The sequence below is a fragment of the Spodoptera frugiperda genome, chromosome 16 (genome assembly GCF_023101765.2).
Source record: "Spodoptera frugiperda isolate SF20-4 chromosome 16, AGI-APGP_CSIRO_Sfru_2.0, whole genome shotgun sequence".
Lineage (NCBI taxonomy): Eukaryota > Metazoa > Arthropoda > Insecta > Lepidoptera > Noctuidae > Spodoptera > Spodoptera frugiperda.
Window position 1 is genome coordinate 7,870,685 of NC_064227.1, and position 20,316 is coordinate 7,891,000.

A 20,316-nucleotide genomic window follows, 5' to 3' on the forward strand; every position below is an offset into this window, starting at 1 on the left:
TGCTAGCCTTTGGAGGTGTGGAGGACTGGATCTCCAGCACAACATTAACTCTGTTTCCTGTGACGCCCTGATAAGGCTCCGGTTGAACCGACTTATTCGTACAGAACCATGGTCTTCCCACGATAATTAATTATGTTTCTTACTTATTTAAAGAGGATTTTGGGTGGTAGAATTAAAATTTCTAAAAGGTTTAAACATTACTTACTGTTTAACCCTGGGTATCTTGAGGGTTAAGCTGGGGTTTGATTTGAAATAAAAGGAGGTAGATAGTGATTACCAATCTCTTTTTAATTCCGAATTACTATACCAACCTAATGATATTGATATAGTACTGACACTTGATATGATACCTGATACCAACTTTCCCATAGATTCTCAGGATACTTATACTATCGACTGAGAATCTTAACACCGCGATTCAGAAAACGGACTCAAATAAAAAGCTCCATCTATTAGCTAAATTTGGAACTATGTTTTGACTGAATCGCGGGTTTTGACAGATTAGACATATCCGTTGCTATGCGGTTAAACATTCCGCCCACCAAGGACATTATGTGGAACATTATGTCCTTCTAAAGTTAAACAACCAAAATACAGATGAAAAACCCTTACAAAATGACTTAAATCTAACTTATAATGATAAAAACCCGAACTTAACGTAACAATGCTTACAATGATAAAAAACCCGAACTAAACGTAACAATGCTTACAATGATAAAAAACCCAAACTTATAATTCTACAACAGTACTTAAAACTATCCTAACTTAAGCATATACCTAGGCAATAGGCAATACACACAGCTTGGATGTTGACATTTGAACATAGAACCCTTACTGTGAATTGTAACTACTAATGTAAGATTGTCTAACCCCGAATGCTTTTCAACCACTCTGCCAAGAAGTCACTGACAGGTAAGTAAATTATTCTCGTTAATTACAAGATGAAATGAATGAATAAATAAAGAATGCTGCTGTCTACCGCCCTGACGATATAAATGGAATCATGGTAAGGTAACCTCCTCTTTTCTTTTAGTTTTAAGTTTTTCCCGCACAGGTAACTGAACAGAATACTGGAAGGTGTCGCAGGTTCTGTTCCAGGTAAGTCCCTTTTGCTTTATTTTATTGCTTGCTTGCTTATTTATCCCTTTTCCTACACCATCTAGTCCCTTGAACGAGTGTGTATTCCCGATAATTTTCCCTAGTAATTCACTGCTGTTGCTTAACCCGTTTTGTACAGTGAATCCTCTCTTTGCTATTAACTCGTTCATTTGATTATAGGTTTGCTTTCCCCTCATATGTTTATTTCCTAGTTTCTTCTTCAAGATTTCGTTCTCACTGAGGTGAGTATGCATCACAGTAATATTTGATATATTCTGAGAAGCAGAAGCTACTAGATTGTTTTGCGATTCTACTCCGACTGTTGTTGAATATGCTCGCGTTGATGAATTTCCCTTGACACCACCAGACTCCTGCTCACTTTTTGGGTGCAGCAAAGAGTGGTGTCTACGCTTACATATTCGACACGATGCTGTACATTTACACAACCTAGCAGAGTGGTTGTATCCCAAACAATTAAAACATAAGTTATGATCCTGAACAAACTTACGCCGAATGTCCACATCCTTGTTAACAAATTGTTTGCAATTTCTTATTTTGTGCTCGCTACTGTTACACACCGGACATACCTTGGTTGTATTAACCGCTGTGTGGAATACCTTTTCCTTACAAACACTGTTTTTACTTGACTTAGTACCTAAAAATTCAAGTGCCCTATAACGTGCTGTTAAAAATTCTTTAAGCTGTTCAAATGTGGGCAGCTTATCTGAATCTACATTGCTAGTGACCTTTAGTTCCCAATCCTTTTTGCTATCAGGATCTAATTTTGATGTTACAATGTGAACTATTATAATATCCCATGAAGTTACATCAATATCCAAATTAGTTAAAGCATTTAAACAATCTGATGTAGTATCCATTAATTCCTTTAAAGCACTAGCTGACTCTTGAACAATGTTTTTCTGACTAAGTAATCTAACCAAAATGCAATGTGACAAATATTTTCTGTTGTTATACCTGGTCTCTAACTGAGCCCAGCATCTTTCATAATTAGCTTCCGAAGTTGGTATATGACGAAGGAGCTGTTCGGCTTCCCCAGTTAAATAACTTTTTAAGTAATGCAATTTTTGCACATTATCAATAGTGCTATTATTGTGGATTGCTGACACGAACAAATCGCGAAAGGTAGGCCATTCAGTATATTTCCCGGAAAAAGTTGGAATTGTTATTCTGGGTAACTTAATAGTCATGCTTTTACCCGGTGAACTATTATCTGAAGACCCTATAGCTGGAGAAACATCGCTTTTTTGTATCCTACATAATGCGGTTTTTAATTCGCATTTCAAATCTAAATATATTTCTTCTGTGTTAAAATAGACCTCATTTACAATGTATGGTGAAGATGTTAACTGCTCATATTCAATATCTTTAATAATCTGTGTGTGTGTTACAGTGAATTGTGCCCATAATTCTTCAATCATTTCTAATCTAGTTTCCAAATATTGTGTAGTAATCCTATCTTTGGGTGATTTTTTAAAATTAATTTTCGCTCTCGACAATCTGAGATGAATGTCATCTTGAAGTTTGACATGCGATTGTAAAGACATTTTTTAAGAATAAATTCTGTAACTAAAGAGGTTTAAATATTTCCGAAAAAAGTATAAGTAACAAATATTTTCTAAGTGTTTGAGAAGAGATGAATTTTTACAAGTGTTTGGAATTTGGGGAATCTACTAAAAATCGGGCATAGGTTCCCCGTCTGAACAGAATTTTGCTTAAAACTAACTAAGTCTACATTTAAAATTACCTAAATTATTCTAAGTCCAAGATTTCTTGAAATTCTACCAAGTCCAAGATTTTTTCAAAGTTAAATTCTTCTAGTTTTTAAAGTTCACATTTGCTTGAATAATATCACAAAGTACTCACGTTTTTCGCGCACTATCACTCACTTCCTTTCCTTACGACGTCGTCCGCCGTCTGCAGCTTGCTTGCTGCTGCTGATGAGTAGTAGCGCCGCTTCGATGCTCAGCTCAGCTCCTGGGATACCTCTTCAATGATGTTCAGCTCCGGCTGCAGTACTTGCTTGAACTGCAGGCGCCCTCTATCGGCGACACTGGGAGCACTTCAGTGGCGACCCACCACTGTTGTCCGTGCTGCTGATACCCCAAAAACTCTAAGAGCATCCGGCTCGAAGGACCATGTTTAACCCTGGGTATCTTGAGGGTTAAGCTGGGGTTTGATTTGAAATAAAAGGAGGTAGATAGTGATTACCAATCTCTTTTTAACCCTAGCTCACTAAACATATTTTCGAGTTACACAATCACTAAACATTAGTCATTTTGACTAACAAATTAAATCGTAAATTATTTTTGGAAATGTTGTTTATTTATGAAAAAAGTATGTGACATATGAGTTATTATTAAGGTTTCTTAAAAAATATTTAATAAACATATAAAAAATGTTAATCCTGGGAGTTTGAGCAGACAGGAATCGTATGTTCGCCACAAATGGCCTTCTTGCAGGAGTGGTATGATACTTTTGGCATCCTATGCTTCTGGTATGGGCAAACTGCGCAAATTTTTCATTTGTTTGGCTGTGCTTGACTAGTACTAGCCTCAATATTTTCAATTTGCAGGATATCTTTGATACTGGCCCTGATATTCTCCCTCAAAGTTGCAGCCGTGTATCGTTCACGCAACCATGGTTCAATGAGAGTGTCTGCCAATTTTTGCACAAATGCTTTGCGTTTAAAGGTTTTTGTCGTTGCCGCACCATGTTAGACACATAAACAACATACCCATTGACCATGCATAAGTCCAGCATATTATAAAATATGCACTGAGACCACCTATTTGTTTTGCAGTTGCAGCTCATGGCAGAACAAACCTGGTCAACAGTATCAACAGCTTCTTTAGAACAATAGTACCAAAGCCTAAAATAATACAATTCTACCATTGTAGAAATGTATTATTTCAAGCTTTTTCATGCTGAAGTTAATGACTGGCTGATCTTGTAGAAGAAAAATCATTTTATTGGATTTCGGTTTCTTCATCACTTCCGTCGGTGTTTACGCGATGTTCTTCCTCTAAGTTTTCTTCTTCTTCAGATCCTGATAGTTCACCAGGTTGACGTGCGAGTTCTAGGTCATCATTCTCATTGTCAGATTAATTAAAAAACTGCAGAATTTTGTCTTGATCCCGTATTAAATCTATCTAAAACAGAATAAACGGCTATATAATGTTCAAAATATATTTTTTTCCTCTTCATACTAATAAAATACATGTAATTTGTATTATATTATATTACATAAACAATACAATTCTAAGAAATAAAAAAAAACTTAGTTTGTACAAAAAGTGAATAAATAAACAAAATTATTTCAAGCTTACCTTAACTCAATTTCCACGCGTAATCACTAAATATTAGTCTGTGAGACTAACAATTCGTCAAAACTCCGGAAGTAAACCACGTGCAAACAAAACGCATGCACATAGGTCATTAAAACAATGAATAAGGAGGGTACTGAGCGCGGTGGGACAGGGGAATGCCAGGAACATATCTAAACAGAGAATGTTCAGAGGTCGTGTCGCCTGTGAGACTAATGTTTAGTGATCTAGGGTTAATTCCGAATGACTATACCAACCTAATGATATAGTACTGTCACTTGATTTGATACCTGATACCAACATTCCAATTGATTCTCAGGATACTTATACTAAAGCCTGAGAATCTTAACACCGCGATTCAGAAAACGGACTCAAATAAAAAACTCCATCTATTAGCTAAATTTGGAACTATGTTTTGACTGAATCGCGGGTTTTGACAGATTAGACATATCCGTTGCTATGCGGTTAAACACTTACTTTACGCCAATCCATTCAAAATTCAACCTTATAGTTAAACAAAATAAAGCATATATTTCCACTAACCGTCTCTCTGCGAGTGCGAAGCCGTGAGTATAGGTAGCGCCAACATGACCATGCCGGTGCCGGACCAGACGTACTTCATGCAGAACTGCTCCAGCATCACGTACCACAGCTTCTTGTTGAACACCGACGTCATCTGGGCCACCAGCTCCTTGTAGGCGGCCTGGAGCTGGCCTAGCTCCACCTGGAAGGGAAATAAAGGGTGAGTTTGTATATGATAAGTCGTTATTACACAGTTTATAAAACATAGCTACTTCCGCGCGGTTTCACCCGCTCTGCTCGGCTCCTATTGGTCATAGCGTGATGTTTTATATATAGCCTATAGCCTTCCTCGATAAATGCACTATCCAACACAAAAAGAATTATTCAATTCGGACCAGTAGTTCCGGAGATTAGCGCGTTCAAACAAACAAACAAACTCTTCAGCTTTATAATATTAGTATATTAGTATAGATTTAGAACATGTTTTGGAAAATAAACTTTGAAATTTTTTCATCACTGCGAAACGGTTTAAATGTTGACTGAGTGTGAATAAGTTAGAGGTTAATTTTTTTTGTGTTTATACCTATATGACAAGCCATTATTACACAATATATGGAATATTTAGAATATGTTTTGGAGGAATTAATGGTTTTTTGAGGGGGAGGGGGCAACCATTCAATGATTTCTCCCGCCTTGGGAAAAATATAATTAATTAATTACGTGTCACGAGAGTGATAAAAAGCCATGATACGTCTTGAGTGGTGAAAATTATCCAATGTCTTCTCCTGTCTTGGGCGAGGCGAGAGGGAGTGTCAGACTGTTACTGACTAAAAACCACCCCGTTCCTACTCCTGCTTTTGAAGCCAGAGCCACGGTAACCTGCTAGGTAGTTCGCAGCTACAGATTACGCATCAGCCCTACTGGAGACCCCATTTGTGGTGGTCTGATGGGTTTTTAAGGCGAGCGCGGAACGCTACACAACACATTGGGTTTAAGTTGAACATATCTTAAAATCCGTTTTTTTTTTATTGTATTCCCAATCTTACCTTATGTCCACCATAGAAGGCGACCTCCTCGGCGTGGGCAATGAGTCTGGCGTGGACATGCCTCAAGTTGGCCTTCATTCGTGCCTCCTCACCGGCCAGGGCACCGAACTTTGGACTCAACAGTCGCAACAGCTGGCCCGTCATGCAGATTACTAGTGTGGCTATGCTGGGACCTGGAAAATTTTAATTTGTTATGTTGAAATATAATATGGTAAAAATGCTTATTAATTTCTGTGGTTTCATTTCTAGTGTAAAATTATTTTCTTTAATGTCTCGTTAAGCAAATAGTCACAAATATAACTGTCTATCGATAGGCTCAGGTTCGATTCTGAGTAAAACCAAATATAACAGTGACTCATAATAACCAAACTGGCGAAATGCGAGTTTTAGTACATGTTACGACTATTTTACGTAATTGCAAAAAAATAGTTTCATAGTCATTGCTTACGCCCAGGAAGGTTATGTATATATGCAAAAAAAAAACAACACAAGATTATGTTGTTTGATTCCATGTTTAATCCCGCTATTTTGGCATTCACAATAACATTACGGACAGTATTATTGATTCAGTAATAATAAATAAAAGTAAAACATACCAATAAATATATTGCCCTTCATCTTGTTGGAGTAGGTGGCGAGGGTGAGCACGATGAGGAGCAGGTCGAAGCAGGGCTTCGTCAGCGAGCTGTACAGGTGCGCCACCGACTGCGTGAACACTGACACGTCTTCTGTTAACCTGGAAACCAGATATTACGGCTTTAGTTGCTTGCTTTAGTTGCTTGTTGCTTTAGTAGCTTAATTACACATTTGTGGAGAGAACCCCAATCCTCGATTCCCCAACAACCCTTAAATTCCTAACCCCCAAATGCCTGCAGCGCATTTCTAACGCATCTGGTGTTTCAAGTGTTTTTTTTTTTTTTATGGGCCATGCCGGTAATCGAGCAGACGTATTACCTGATGGTAAGTAATCGCCGCCGCCCATGGACACTTGAAACATTAGAGGCTTTACAAGTGCGTTACCGGCTTTTTGGGAGTTAGGAATTTAAGGGTTGTTGTTCGGGAATGGGGATGGGGAAGATTGGGAAGGGGGAATTGGGCCTCCGGTAACCTCACTCACACAACGAAACACAACGCAAGCGTTGTTTCACGTCGGTTTTCTGTGAGGCCGTGGTATTACTCCGGTCGAGCCGGCCCATTCGTGCCGAAGCATGGCTCTCCCACACTTAAAAATGTCCATGTCCATGGGCGGAGGCGATTGCTTACCATCAGGTGATCCATCCGCTCGTTTACCGGCTTATAACATAAAAAAATGGCACAATGCGCGGATAGTTGCTGCATAACTTGTTGGAGGTTGGGTTTTTACATAGAACAAGTATTGTGACCAATAAGAGAAAGAACCACTCACCTATGATCAGCATTTTCAATCCTAGCATCTAAATTGGCGACCCTGTAGTACGTCTGGTTCTTGAAGTAGAGCTCGTAAGCATGGTTCACCAGCCGGGTCCTGAAGGCCAGAGCCAGTCTGCTCTCCAGGTACCTGATCATGGAATTGATGAAGGTCGCTGGAACTGCTATCCCGAACCACTGGAGTAGCAGCATCGCGAACCGACGCATGTCTTTTTGGACTATGTGTTTTACTGGAATGGGATAAGGGTTGTTTTAGTATACGAATTTGTGTCAAGAGGCTTCGTTTATTTGGATAAAATATTATTGAATAGTTTAATTTTCGGAATAGAACGTAACCTAGAAACGTGACCGCTGTTTGACTATAAGATTTAAATAACCTTAACTACAAAACAGACTGACATTTTAATTTCAATATTATTTAATATCAGAAGTTAGAAATGGTTTTACTCTTATTAAAATTAATGACTAAGTTTGAATATCTGGGGGTAGATAATTTGATCTGCATGACAATTCAAAGGCCTAAAAGCCTGTATCTTTACATTTTAAAAACCTAACTGCATACTACTTAGTTTAAGGCCTTAAAACTCTTACTCACCAATGGACCCTTCCAAGGAAGCCACATAAATAGACAGGAAGGTCCTGGTGAAGAGACACAGGGTATGTGCAGACAGTAAGGCGACCTCGTGACTCCTGACTCCTGGCACCATGATGCGAGCGAGGGAGATCAGCTGTCGGATGAACTCCAGGTTCAGACCTGGGATGTGTTCTTCTACCGATTGGGTCTCATCTGCGTCCTCCTGGAATAGTCATATAATTTACGTTAAAGAAGAGACGATGGAAAATTGGTAAACGATATTTTAAGAGAAGGAGAAAAGAAATAGCTTCTTATATCGGTATCGGTATTTTTAACGCAGGAATTTAGCTTTAAACTAAGAAAGAAGAAAGTCCTATACGTAAGCTTTACTGGTTTTCAATACAAAGTACGGTGAAAATGCTCGTATATCAAACTACAGAGGGCTTAGTACAAATTTGTTTTACGTTTAACGAGATCGAAACGAGAGCGCGTTCGATGCTCTGATTGGTTAGTATATTCGCTCCAGCCAATCAAGAGCACCGAACGCGCTCTCGTTTCGTTTTCGTTCAACGTAAAGCAAACTCGTAATAAGGGTGATAATAGTAAAGATGTACATACAATGTTCTGTTTGTTGTCTGTGTCGGCGTCTCCCCTGCACAGCGCGCACTGCTCGGCCCCGCACCGGCCGCCGCACGTGTCGCCATTAGCCGTGCCATTGTCCACGTTGTGGAGTTTGCCGTTTTTAGCAACCTGCGGGGAAAATGCTTGATTTTAGACCAGTTACACAATATTATCAAAGTCAAAGTCAAATAATTTATTCTAATAAATAGGTACTTTTGAAATGTCAACTAATAAAGAAATAAATAATAGTCTATCAATCAGTCAGTGCGTCAGTGAAGCTAAGTGCGTTCCAAAGTGTAGCTTCGAATGGAAAAAAGGAGCAAGAAACTCCATATAAATTATTATCAAAGGCAAAAACCCTCACTCTTGACTTTACATGCTCATCCGTTGAGGGTACTTTCAGTTTGGGCCTTTACAAATTTTCACATTCTCACTCAATGCACGTTCTTTTGTTTATATCTATGTTAGTGTTCATCATTCAATATGACCAATTGACCAATCACCTAACACCCGTATTCACAAACGATACTATGCGGTCTCTTATATGCGCGCGAGCGCACAGGGCCCCTAAATCTAATTCATAAACAATACTTGAGTGACAGCTGGTACTATGCGTCCTTCAAAATGAACGCACAGCTAAAGTAGCCTGCCAGCTGTTTTAAGCAACGCATAGCCATTGTCAATGGCAATAGATGTCACAAGGTTTATTTCTTGTTAAAGAAATATAAGTATTTTTCGGACAGACAGACAGTTGTGTTTAGGGATCCCGATTTTGTTATTGTATCCATATTTGTGAATATAAAACCAACACAAATATTAACAAAATTGTTCTTGGATACCGGTAACTGTTTATGTTTTGACGTTGTTGTATGACAACTCAAAATTGTTCTTGGATACCGGTAACTATTTATATTTTGACGTTGTTGTATGACAACTCAAAATTGTTCTTGGTTACCGGTAACTGTTTATGTTTTGACGTTGTTGTATGACAACTGATATGAACGTCAAGCAGCACCGTGAAATACGCAACATACGAGAACCAATCACAGAGCTGTATTCAACGCTACGGGTTTGCTTAGACAAGGGTCGCTTAAGTATCGTTTATGAATTGAAAGGCTTGCCAGATGTTACGCAGTGAGAAATGCCTTACTTCGCAGAGCGTTGCTACTTCACTGAGGAAAGTATCGTTTGTGAATACGGGTGTTAAGTGTTCCTTTTTTAAATCTTGTTATGAAAACAACATCTTTATATCCACACTCGTTCAAAAGGAACAATAATGTGCCTTAACTTATGAAGACTAGGATGAATTTGCTATGTGACATAGCAGATTGACGCTAATAACAAAAAGAAATAGAAATACCAACCTTATAATTATTATTGTTGTTGCAAGGAGGTGCGTGCTTCTTGTCTCTGGTACCATAGACTGCGCAGGCGGCTAGTGCTACCCCCACCCCCACTCCTAAAGCTATCGAGGGCTGTACCCTCGAGGCCTGTTCTCTGATCTTTGTCAAAATCGCAGGCATTTTGGAAATATCTTTATATTTATATATTTATGAACATTTATGCTTAAATTATCGAGATCTTTGACTTAAATATAAACTGTTGCGAGGGTTTCAAGTCATTACAGCGAGTTTTCGTCGTCCATCGTTCTGTAACAAAGAAAATAAAATGGTTTAATTATTTTTAAAGGTTAAGGTACCATAGCAGATAGGATAAGGGTCATCATGAGTAGAAATAGTGTACACTAAGCAGTTACTTATGTCATTTTAATGTCTTCCTTGTCTCATGATTGATTGACGGTTTAAAACAAAAACTATTAACTAATAGTTATTATACAAGCAAACATACATACATAATACTTAATTAAAACAATGTTAAAGGTGACATCCTCAATAATCTGTCTAAACGTCAAAATGGTTTTTTTTATGATGTCGAAAAATAAGAATTCATTTAATGTATTTGCTATTTATATTATTAATTTATAACATAAATGATGAGACAAACTACTGAAAATCGTTACATTTCATTATCTATTAATCGAAAGTTAATAGTACCTAGCAAAATTAAAGTCAAAGTCAAAATTCTATATATCAAGGCGCTTTTGTCAAAGCAAATATTACAATAAAAAAACTATCTTTCGGTCAGTCTTCTAGTGAAGCTCGTTCTCGTTTGCTAATTTGCTCGTTCCCAGTGCCGGATCTAGGGGGGGGGCAAGCCGGGGCCCATGCCCCGGGCGGCAAATTCAGGGGGCGGCAAAATTCACACTTCACGGACCAGTGGACAGCTCATCATTTATTTAATTTTCACCACGGAATAAATATAGTACCTACAAGTACAGGAATTTCATGGCCATATCAACTTGACCGATACCCTGAGCGCGGAGTGAGACGTGCTGCCCGAACATTTTATTATTCGCTAGGCGCGTAGGCATAGTACATAAGAGAAGAAGTTCGCCGCCTCTACGCGGGTGTCGTGCGATCGATGGTCCTTTACGGGGCGCCTGTTTGGTCAGCGCGACTGTCAGGCGTATCGCACGAGGATACCGAACGGTGTCCTTTGAGGCAGCAACTCTCCTGGCTCGCTTTCCGCCGTTGGATATCTTGGCGGATATGGACGCCAAGGTCTACGACCAAATCCGTTCCGTCCGTCAAAACGGCGGTGGTAGAGTGCCAGGAGCGGCGTTCGTTAGGCTGAGGCGGCAAGAAAGGCGACACGCGCTCGAGCGGTGGCGTGAGCGGCTACAACAGCCAGAGATCTCACGCAAGCGCGTAGTCGAAGCCATCTTGCCGCATTTCGAAGCCTGGCTGAAAAGAGAGGAGCGCATCTCCTTCATGCTCACTCAGGTACTGACCGGGCATAGCTGCTTCGGTGAGTACCTGAACAAGATTGGGCGAGAGACCACGGCAAATTGCCACCACTGCGGAGATAACCTGGATTCCGCACAGCACACGCTCGAAGAGTGCCGAGCGTGGGTCTCGGAGCGGCGGGTCCTGGTTACCAAGATCGGGCGAGACCTGTCTCTGCCAGCAGTAGTAGAGGCTATGCTGGCAGATACAGAAAACTGGAGGGAGGTGGCCTCCTTTTGTGAGACTGTAATCACTGTAATGTCCCAAAAGGAGGCTGCTAAGCGGGATCGTGAGAGGGCCGATCCTGTTATAGAAGGCGTTGTCCTAATCCCGCCTGCGTCAACTGCAGGCGGACCTTTGGGGTCGCGGGTACCTAAAGTGGGGACTCAAGGTGCCCATCTAGCGACCTCAGGGAAGACGGTGGCACAGTGGTCACGTTCTGCCGTGCAACTTGCACAACGAGGCTAATGGGAGGTACATGTCTCCCTAAGGATGTGCCGTAACGGGCGTTGCACCACAGGGGCTCCGGAGCAGGTCTAGTTAGAGGTCTCGGTGCCCCTTATCGGTGCTGAAGGTGGCCACCGGGGGTGAGATGAAGCTATGTTCGAAAACTTCCTCGTCGATTTGTCTCCACGACAGTGTTTTGTTTTAAAAATGTGAGTAGTTTGTATGTTTACTATTTAGCACTTGTCGATTGTTACTTTTGCTCTTGTGATGTAAAGGGTGTCCATTCGAAAAACAAACATACAATTCAGTATCCTAATTTACCGTCTGCTAAACGACCTGTACCTCATGGACCAGGAATTTCGATTCCTCCACCTTTTCTTCCCACCATCCAACAGCAATCATCAGATGAAAGTTCAAACGGAAGAACCGGTTGAAGATGAATTCAATCCTGATATAGGTTAACCTCAACAGTTTATCCAGGCTGAATTAAATGACTTAGTGAGAGATTTGGGTCTATCAAAGGATGCTGCACAAATCCTAGGATCACGACTGAAAGACAAAAATCTATTGGCTCCAAGAACCACATTTTCGTGGTACAGGCATCGTGAAAAAGAGTTCGCGAAATATTTCTCTCAAGAGGGTTGACTGGTGTTTTGTAATAATATTACTTAAGTAGTCATGAAACTGGGAGCTGATAATTACGATTCCACATCATGGAGGTTATTTATTGATTCTTCTAAGAGAAGTCTGAAGGGTATCTTGTTGTACAATGGTAATACCTATGGTTCGGTGCCAGTTGCGCACTCCGCGCATCTCAAAGAAACGAACGAGAATCTTGAGCTGTTGCTAAATAAAATAAAGTATAGCGAATATTGTTGGCAACTCTGTGAAGACCTCAAAATAATATCTATGCTTTTGGGTCAGCAGTCTGGATTTACAAAGTATCCATGATTTTTGTGCGAGTGGGACAGTCGAGCACGAAATTTACATTACAAATGGCCTTTCAGAGAAAGACTTGTACCGGGATAAAAAAATGTGCACCAACCCAAAATCAGTTCTTTCACCTCCCCTTCACATAAAGTTAGGATTGATGTAGCAGTTTGTCAAAGCTTAAAATAAACAAGGTGACTGCTAATACGTATGCGACAAATTTCCTGCACTTTCTCAAGCTCAACTTAAAGAAGAACTTTTGTAGGCCCTCAAATTCGAAATTTAAAATCGGATAGATTGTTCCAGAATACAATGACCCAGGATGAATCTGAAGTATGGAGTTCATTCGTAGAAGTCATAGAAGATTTCCTTGGAAATAACAAGTCTCCAAATTAAGTACAAAGAAATTGTAGCTAAGATGCTCCAAAATTATAAAAAAACTGGGATGCAATATGAGCGTTAAACTTCATTTTCTGAATTCCCATGTTGACTATTTTCCCGAAAATCTTGGAGTTGTCAGCGAGGAACAGGGAGAGAGGTTCCATCAAAACATAAAGGAGATGGAGAGACGTAACCAAGGAAGTTGGGATATTAGAATGATGCCTGATTACTGCTGGGCCTTGAACAGGGTGCAGTTTTCAGGGAAAAAGAGAACGATTTCATTAAAAAAAACCAACGTCTGTCTAACGTAGGTTATTTTTTTTATGAGCAGCTCAATTTTGCAGTGTAATTTTCTTTTAAATATATCTTTAATAAATATTTTCTAAGATTTTTTTGGCAGTTTCTATGAAAAAATTTATTCACACTTTTCCTAAAAACCTGACTTGCTAGAAAAAAACTAAGCACAGATTCGTGATCAGCACACCCCATTTACTATAGGAGACCTATTAAACTTAAACGCTTTCCGTGAAAAAGAAAATGTAGGCCTGTGTGGATGTATTATTTCCGGAAGGTAGGTTAGTATGTAGGCTTTGTCCAAATTTCAAACAATTTGTGGACATCTGATTGTTGCAATTATATGGGTGATAAAGGTGAAAATAAACATAAGTAGGTGGGGCGGCATTTTGCAAATTTTGCCCCGGCAAAAAAAAAATGTAGATCCGGGGCTGCTCGTTCCAAAGTGTTAAAGCAATTAAATCTTTACGATTGAATACCGCAAAGTAATATTTTAAACTAAGTTTACGTAAAAATTGTTTACCAACCATAATAATAACTAGAAAACGTGTGAATTTATTACCGACCACCAAACTTATGATCAGATGACATTTGCTCTCACAAGTGCTCATGATGAAGAGTCTCTCCGTGACTCGAAACTAATAGAGCTTTTCTCCATTAATTAACGTGAGTAAACCGTGATTTTTAGTTAATTTAGTATGTCTCACGATAGTTATTATAAAAATATACCAAACTTATGAAGTAATTCTATTTTTTTCTATAATAACCAACTAATATAAGTTGGCAAGTTCATGTTAATTTAGCAATTACCTCATAAATACCTCATTTTATTGTCCAATTAAGCAAGTCGTTTTAATTGAACACACGTGAATATAATGTTTCCTATGGTTTTTATTTGCAATGTCAATGCTTAGATAATATTAATTCTAATTTATAGCACCTACCACCTTATGACATTCTTGCAGTTTAGGTATTTTGACATTGATTTAGGAGGTAGTAATCAATTTATATCTATTAATAACATTAAGATGTCCTTTGTGTCATTTCTTTATTGTATTTTATTTTACTACCATTATTTAATTGCAATATTTACTAAATTAATGTCCTTCGAATTTCATCCGAAAGAAAATTGAGCCCTACATGTGTTAACCATCCGCTTATTAAGTCATGTTATCACAAAGACATGACACAAGAAATGTTATACTCTTTTGTCACTTCTCCATGTTCGCATATATGTTTAAACATTAGATAGGTACATAGTAACAACATATTTAACTGTATATTTTTTCTATCATAAAGCTTGTTTAAAATAAATAACAACCAATGATTCAACATAACAAGTTTGATTCCAATTCAAAATTAATCAACGTACCTATCTTTTTTTATGCCACAAAAATAATTACCCATAGTAAAAAACAAGATAAGTCACTTTAAAACTCTGACTATTTTATTTATCTACTATAATTTATTAAAACTATGTTTATTTGGTAAGTTAAACAAACTAATAAATCGACTTTAAATTTATTCTAAACTGCATCTTAAGCTTTGATCTTAATCTAAAATCTTTGTTTCACTCTTCATTTTTGACAGAAACTCTCTTTTTTTTAACAACTTTTTTTTTATAACAACACACCACACTTGGATTTTCTCCTGTATCGTGGGTGAGTTTACAAACATACAAGTTTACATACACATGACACCCAGACCCAAAACAACAATTTGTGGATCACACAAAGAGTTGCTCATGCGGGAATCGAATCGAACACGTTGCACGGCAGCCAGTTGCCCAGCCACCGCGCCAACAGTGCAGTCACTCTATAGAACTATTGTCAAAAAACAAATCTTAATCTAAGAATTTTGGATTGAGATCGGTTATTGAAATCGGCAGTATGCCTCAACCAAAACCTATCTCCCAACATTTTACAATCTAGATTCAAACTAACAGCTAAAGTCCTAGATCAGGGTACAATAGTGCAATAAACTGCATCACAGGAGAATGAATAGGTGCGCAATGCGCATACAATCTGCACAATTGACGCGAGACTAGCGCAGTGCACCGCATCCTCGGAGTTACGCAGCTATACATATGTAGACCACTAGCTTTCCTCCTGCGGTTTCGGCCGTGTTAATAAGCCTCCCTTCTCCGTACTCGCATCCTCCTTGAGTATTTTAAGTCTAGTAGGTAGTTACCATACTCAATAATACTCATGTCCTCTGCGTACTTTGTGACTAGTATAGTTAAATCTTTCTGTCCGTACCACAAGTTGATATTATAATTATCACAAGACTTTCTTTTTAACCGACTTCAAAACAAAAGGAGGTTCTCTGTTTGACCTGTATGTATGTGTGTACGTTTGTGCGCGATTATCTCGCGTTTGACTGAAGCGGTTTTAAGGGTAGTATTTTTCAGGCTTAGTAGGTTTGGGGATACTACTCTAACCTAAAAAAATGGAGGCGGTAAAGCAAATTTAAGGCAGTTTCCTATTCGAAAAAAGGTATTATTACTTCTTATCTTATAAAATATATTGGAATATTCCAGATTCTTACCGATCGCTATTTATGGCCGACATTTAAAACTTGACATTAGTTGTATGGAGTTAGATCATCACTAACTTAATCCTATCGCATAGCTTATTTTCCTTCTCAAAACCAACACCCACCAGAAAAAAACGAACTATTTATAATAAGAAACAAAAGATTATAAAACTTACACCGCTAATCTGGTATAAAAGTTTTAATTTTTCTGTTAAACACATGGTCATATTATTACATCACGAACGAGAACCACAAACAAGGTGAACTCAAAATATATTTAATGGTTATGTATGTTATACATAACCTTACTTAAGTTGACAACTTCCATGATATTGCATAACTTGGAGTCAACAAACTTATATTTTATACGAGTTTAATTTTTAATAAATTCGGTTAAAAAAGTTGAATGCGCTAATAACACGAATTTTTCTCTTGATTTTTTAATCGCATCTGTTTGGAAGGTATCAGCTACGGACTGCCTAGTGGGTTACCGGGGCTCCGGCTCGAAAAGCAGGAGTAGGAACAGAATGGTTATTGGGCATTAAGAGTCTGATACTCCGTCTCACTTCGTCCAAGGCGGGAGAAGACATTCAACGATATATCCCCTCAAAAAAATTGCTATACTAATACAGCAAAAGGTACTCATCCCTATCTTGCTTACGCATATCCAAGTTTCTCCAGGTCGGCGCAATATAAATATCATCTTCTATTTCTTCTTTCAGACGCCATCAGTCATCGCATCATAGACTCGTTTCTCTTACATATCCTTCTCACATGATTAAATAAAATAGGACACGTACAGTCGTACATGTAATGCTTTCCTTCCTCAAAAATAACGAAACTGGGAAAAACCAGAATTGATATGCGTGTACCAACAAATAATATACTTCTTTTTCCTTTTTTTAAAAACCAAAACACAAATACTACTTCTTGTTGACCAACAGACATGTAACGGTGTTATTATGTTTGATGTAAAAGGGCATCGAATAGGTGTTACTACAGAGCAATGCCGCACTGTGAGCGAGTGACATAAGAGGTCGGCTGGTTGTGTAACGTTATCTCAGTCACCGATTACGTAGCGTTTGGGTGATAGATCTGTCTTCACTGTACATTCTAGTGAGTTAGGGTGAGTGTAGACTTGACAGGATTTTAATGTGTTTGGTCAGGATCAAGAATTAAAATTTAAAAAATTGCAGGAGAAACAAAAAGACATGGAGACGTCAACTTTTTTTTAGAAATTCATCCAGTTCGTTTCAAGCTTTGGGTGACGCGAAAGGGAGTGTCAGACTCTTACTGACTAAAATCCACCACATTCCTACTCCTGCTTTTCGAGCCGGAGCCCCGGTAACCCGTCAGGCCTTCCGCGGCCGTATACTGTACTTAGTTAACCTGTGCCTATATACACTTATTATCATACACCAAAAACAATTTCAAACGAAATTACTATAACTGAGAATTTCTTGTAAAATTGAAAATATTACAGGTGTTATTTACCCGACCCGTACGAATATGTAATCTCTTTTACAATACCATCTTAGTAAAGCAATCGTCCGTTTTTGTCTAAGCCAGAAACAGTTACAAATTACAACTATCTATCTACCTGCATTTAGACTCCAGATGAAGTAATCGAATATTTCAGCACTTACTTAAGTAATTGCTATTTTGTCACAATATATTGAAAGTGTAGAAGCGAATGCAAGACCACGATAAAACCTTTAAATCGATTTACAAATCGCATTTGTTTCATAAATCGTCAATAGAAATGTAATAGTGATATTGCGAAATATAATGTACTACAATAAAAAGAAAAAAAAAATTTAACACGAGAACGGTTTATCTGATATAGATTTATTTCGTATTGCGTTTTTATTATAGAGAATGGTCATAAGAAAGAAAGAAAACAAAAAGATCACCGGGAAAGAGAATGAACCGAAAAAAATCGGCATCATTGAAAGTATATTTTGATATTATACCTTTAAAGATATAGAGATATGAGCTATATACTTATATAATGCAAAGATACAAAGTAATAGACACATTAATCAAGCTAAAAATAGAACAACATGTAACGGAAACCACATAAATATTATTTAAACAAAATAATTTTGTCAGCTAACACTTCTCAAATAAACTACACTAATAAAAGTAAATCAGTGTCAACATTACCATGAAAATTATTATTAGGTATATCTTTACTGACCATCAGAATAAGATTTTCCTCATACTTCGTAAGCAATGACTAAAAATGGCGAATATTATAATATTTAAAAGAAATATTTTATTATATAAATATTCGACATTGAAGATATAATCGGTCATGAAGAAATACAATGAATATTTCTGTAATAAATTGTCAAATTATGTTTGACAGTAAAATATTGCCTGCATAACTTCCTTTTCCTAAAGCTGGCACTGCATATAATTTGCATTCAAATATTTACTTAGAAAACATATAAAGATATTTAGGTAGGTGAGAAATCTGTTTTGTAATAACTCATGGACACAAACTTAATTCACACAATTCTTTAAATAATGGATTTAAGAAAAGACTATAAATAACATAGTAGTGTGGGAGAGCCATGTTCGGCACAAATGGGCCGGCTCAACAAGTTATACCACGGCCTCACCGAAAACCGACGTAAACCACGCTAGCGTTATATGAGTCAGGCTACCAGAGACCCAATTGCCGCACTTCCACATCCCCGATTCCCCAACAACCCTTAAATTCCTAACCCCAAAAGGCCGGAAACGCATTTGTAACGCCACTGGTGTTTCGGGTGTCCATGGGTGGCGGCAATTGCTTACCATCGGGTAATCTGTCTGCTCGTTTACCGGCTTTAACAAGTTTATATTTAACAGTATAATTGATAATCCAATGCTAAATAAACGTTCTTAATCTGTATAACTACTGTCTCTAATCTAATTGCCTTGACACACACAAGAACAAGTTGTACACATCACGTGTACATTCTTTAATCACGTTTCTTCAAACACATAATGTGGACTTACCACGTTTTTTGCTATTCGTTTTCCAAAACCCACAATACTCGCATAAATTATGCGGCTGTGGCAATAATTTGGACAGCTCATGAATATTCCATTAATTAAAAGTGCAATGAATCTTGCTTGATGCAATGACGTTACAATGAAGTTCAGAAAACTACTACCTCATTAGTTCTTCATAATACATAATATAGTCTACAGTATTAACATGTTATTATACCTAATGCGCTCTAACAAGGTGCGGCTGACAGATGCCAGTATGACGTTGACGTCTCTCTTTAGGGATGGACATTAGAAAAATCTTTTTTTATCGCTATCGATACTCGCAGCATACATTTAATTCTGTTGAATTTTTTTATGAAATGTGTGTGTTATTTAGTTGTGCAGTCTAACTACGTGTATATACTTGTCAAAATAAATATTTTATGACCGAGCCCTGAAGTGTTTCAGAGTTACAGTTTTACAGAACCGTGAAGAAAACAAGGATATATTAGTTTGTATATGTTGGAATAGTACCACCACGCATTATCAACGGCGCCGGAAATGTCTAGAAAAATGCATACTACATATTTCTGCTCAGATAATGTCACTGTGGTTTGGGCAGAGAGAGCCGCGTCTACAGTGGATTTATCCACATAATTAAAGGTTTTTTAAGAATGATAATTGAACGACGCACGATTTTCGTTTTTTATTCTAAAAAAACATCGACTACCTATCCATCGTAGCCGTACATCCCATCACTAAACACGACTATGGCTTTACGTTATACGCATAACACTTTACTTTATTTTTCATTTCATTAGATTTTAATTGAATACTAGAACATTCCGGTTGGTTTTAATTTAATTAACTACGCATCCGAATGATTTAACATAATACGAATGTGATACAGCTAAAATATTAAGGCATAATTTTTAAATCGCAGTAACTTTTAAGAGTGATACGAAACGTTACTAAATCTGTCAGCCGCACCTTGTTAGAGCGCATTAGGTATAGTATTAGATACTTAAACAACACAAACCGTTTCACTTCCATCAATGACTAAGCTAACCAGTTGTTTAAATAACTCGCGTAGACCAAACCAATACACTCTATTCGCAAAATTAGTCATTCAATCAAGTTAAAGTTAACAAAACAATTAAGTAGCAATGTTTAAACACACGACTTTGAACACCTTGTGTAAATAATAACAAAGGTCCCAAGTACATGCCTTGCGGTACACCTCACGTGTTTACACTCGGCTTAAGGACCTTGACCCTGACGTGACT

At 37.9% G+C, this 20,316-nt stretch overlaps 1 protein-coding gene and 1 long non-coding RNA gene across 7 annotated transcripts in view; both read right to left on the reverse strand.

Annotated features, from left to right (window-relative positions):
* LOC118281897 (ATP-binding cassette sub-family D member) overlaps nucleotides 1–20,316 on the reverse strand; it is a 94,164-nt gene that overhangs the window by 13,659 nt on the left and 60,189 nt on the right. For all 6 annotated transcript variants that reach the window (XM_050699207.1, XM_050699206.1, XM_050699203.1 and 3 more), the window contains 7 exons: nucleotides 9,977–10,261; nucleotides 8,610–8,741; nucleotides 8,013–8,214; nucleotides 7,416–7,647; nucleotides 6,607–6,746; nucleotides 6,011–6,183; nucleotides 4,986–5,166 (listed from right to left, as the gene is read on the reverse strand). In XM_050699207.1, the coding sequence (XP_050555164.1) occupies nucleotides 4,986–5,166; nucleotides 6,011–6,183; nucleotides 6,607–6,746; nucleotides 7,416–7,647; nucleotides 8,013–8,214; nucleotides 8,610–8,741; nucleotides 9,977–10,135 (1,219 nt within the window). In that variant the 5' untranslated portion in view covers nucleotides 10,136–10,261. The remainder of the gene's footprint in view (nucleotides 1–4,985; nucleotides 5,167–6,010; nucleotides 6,184–6,606; nucleotides 6,747–7,415; nucleotides 7,648–8,012; nucleotides 8,215–8,609; nucleotides 8,742–9,976; nucleotides 10,262–20,316) is intronic.
* LOC126911557 (uncharacterized) lies at nucleotides 268–4,944 on the reverse strand. Its single transcript, XR_007706103.1, has 2 exons — nucleotides 4,700–4,944; nucleotides 268–311 (listed from the first exon to the last, which is right to left on the reverse strand). It is a non-coding gene; the product is annotated as an uncharacterized LOC126911557 (long non-coding RNA).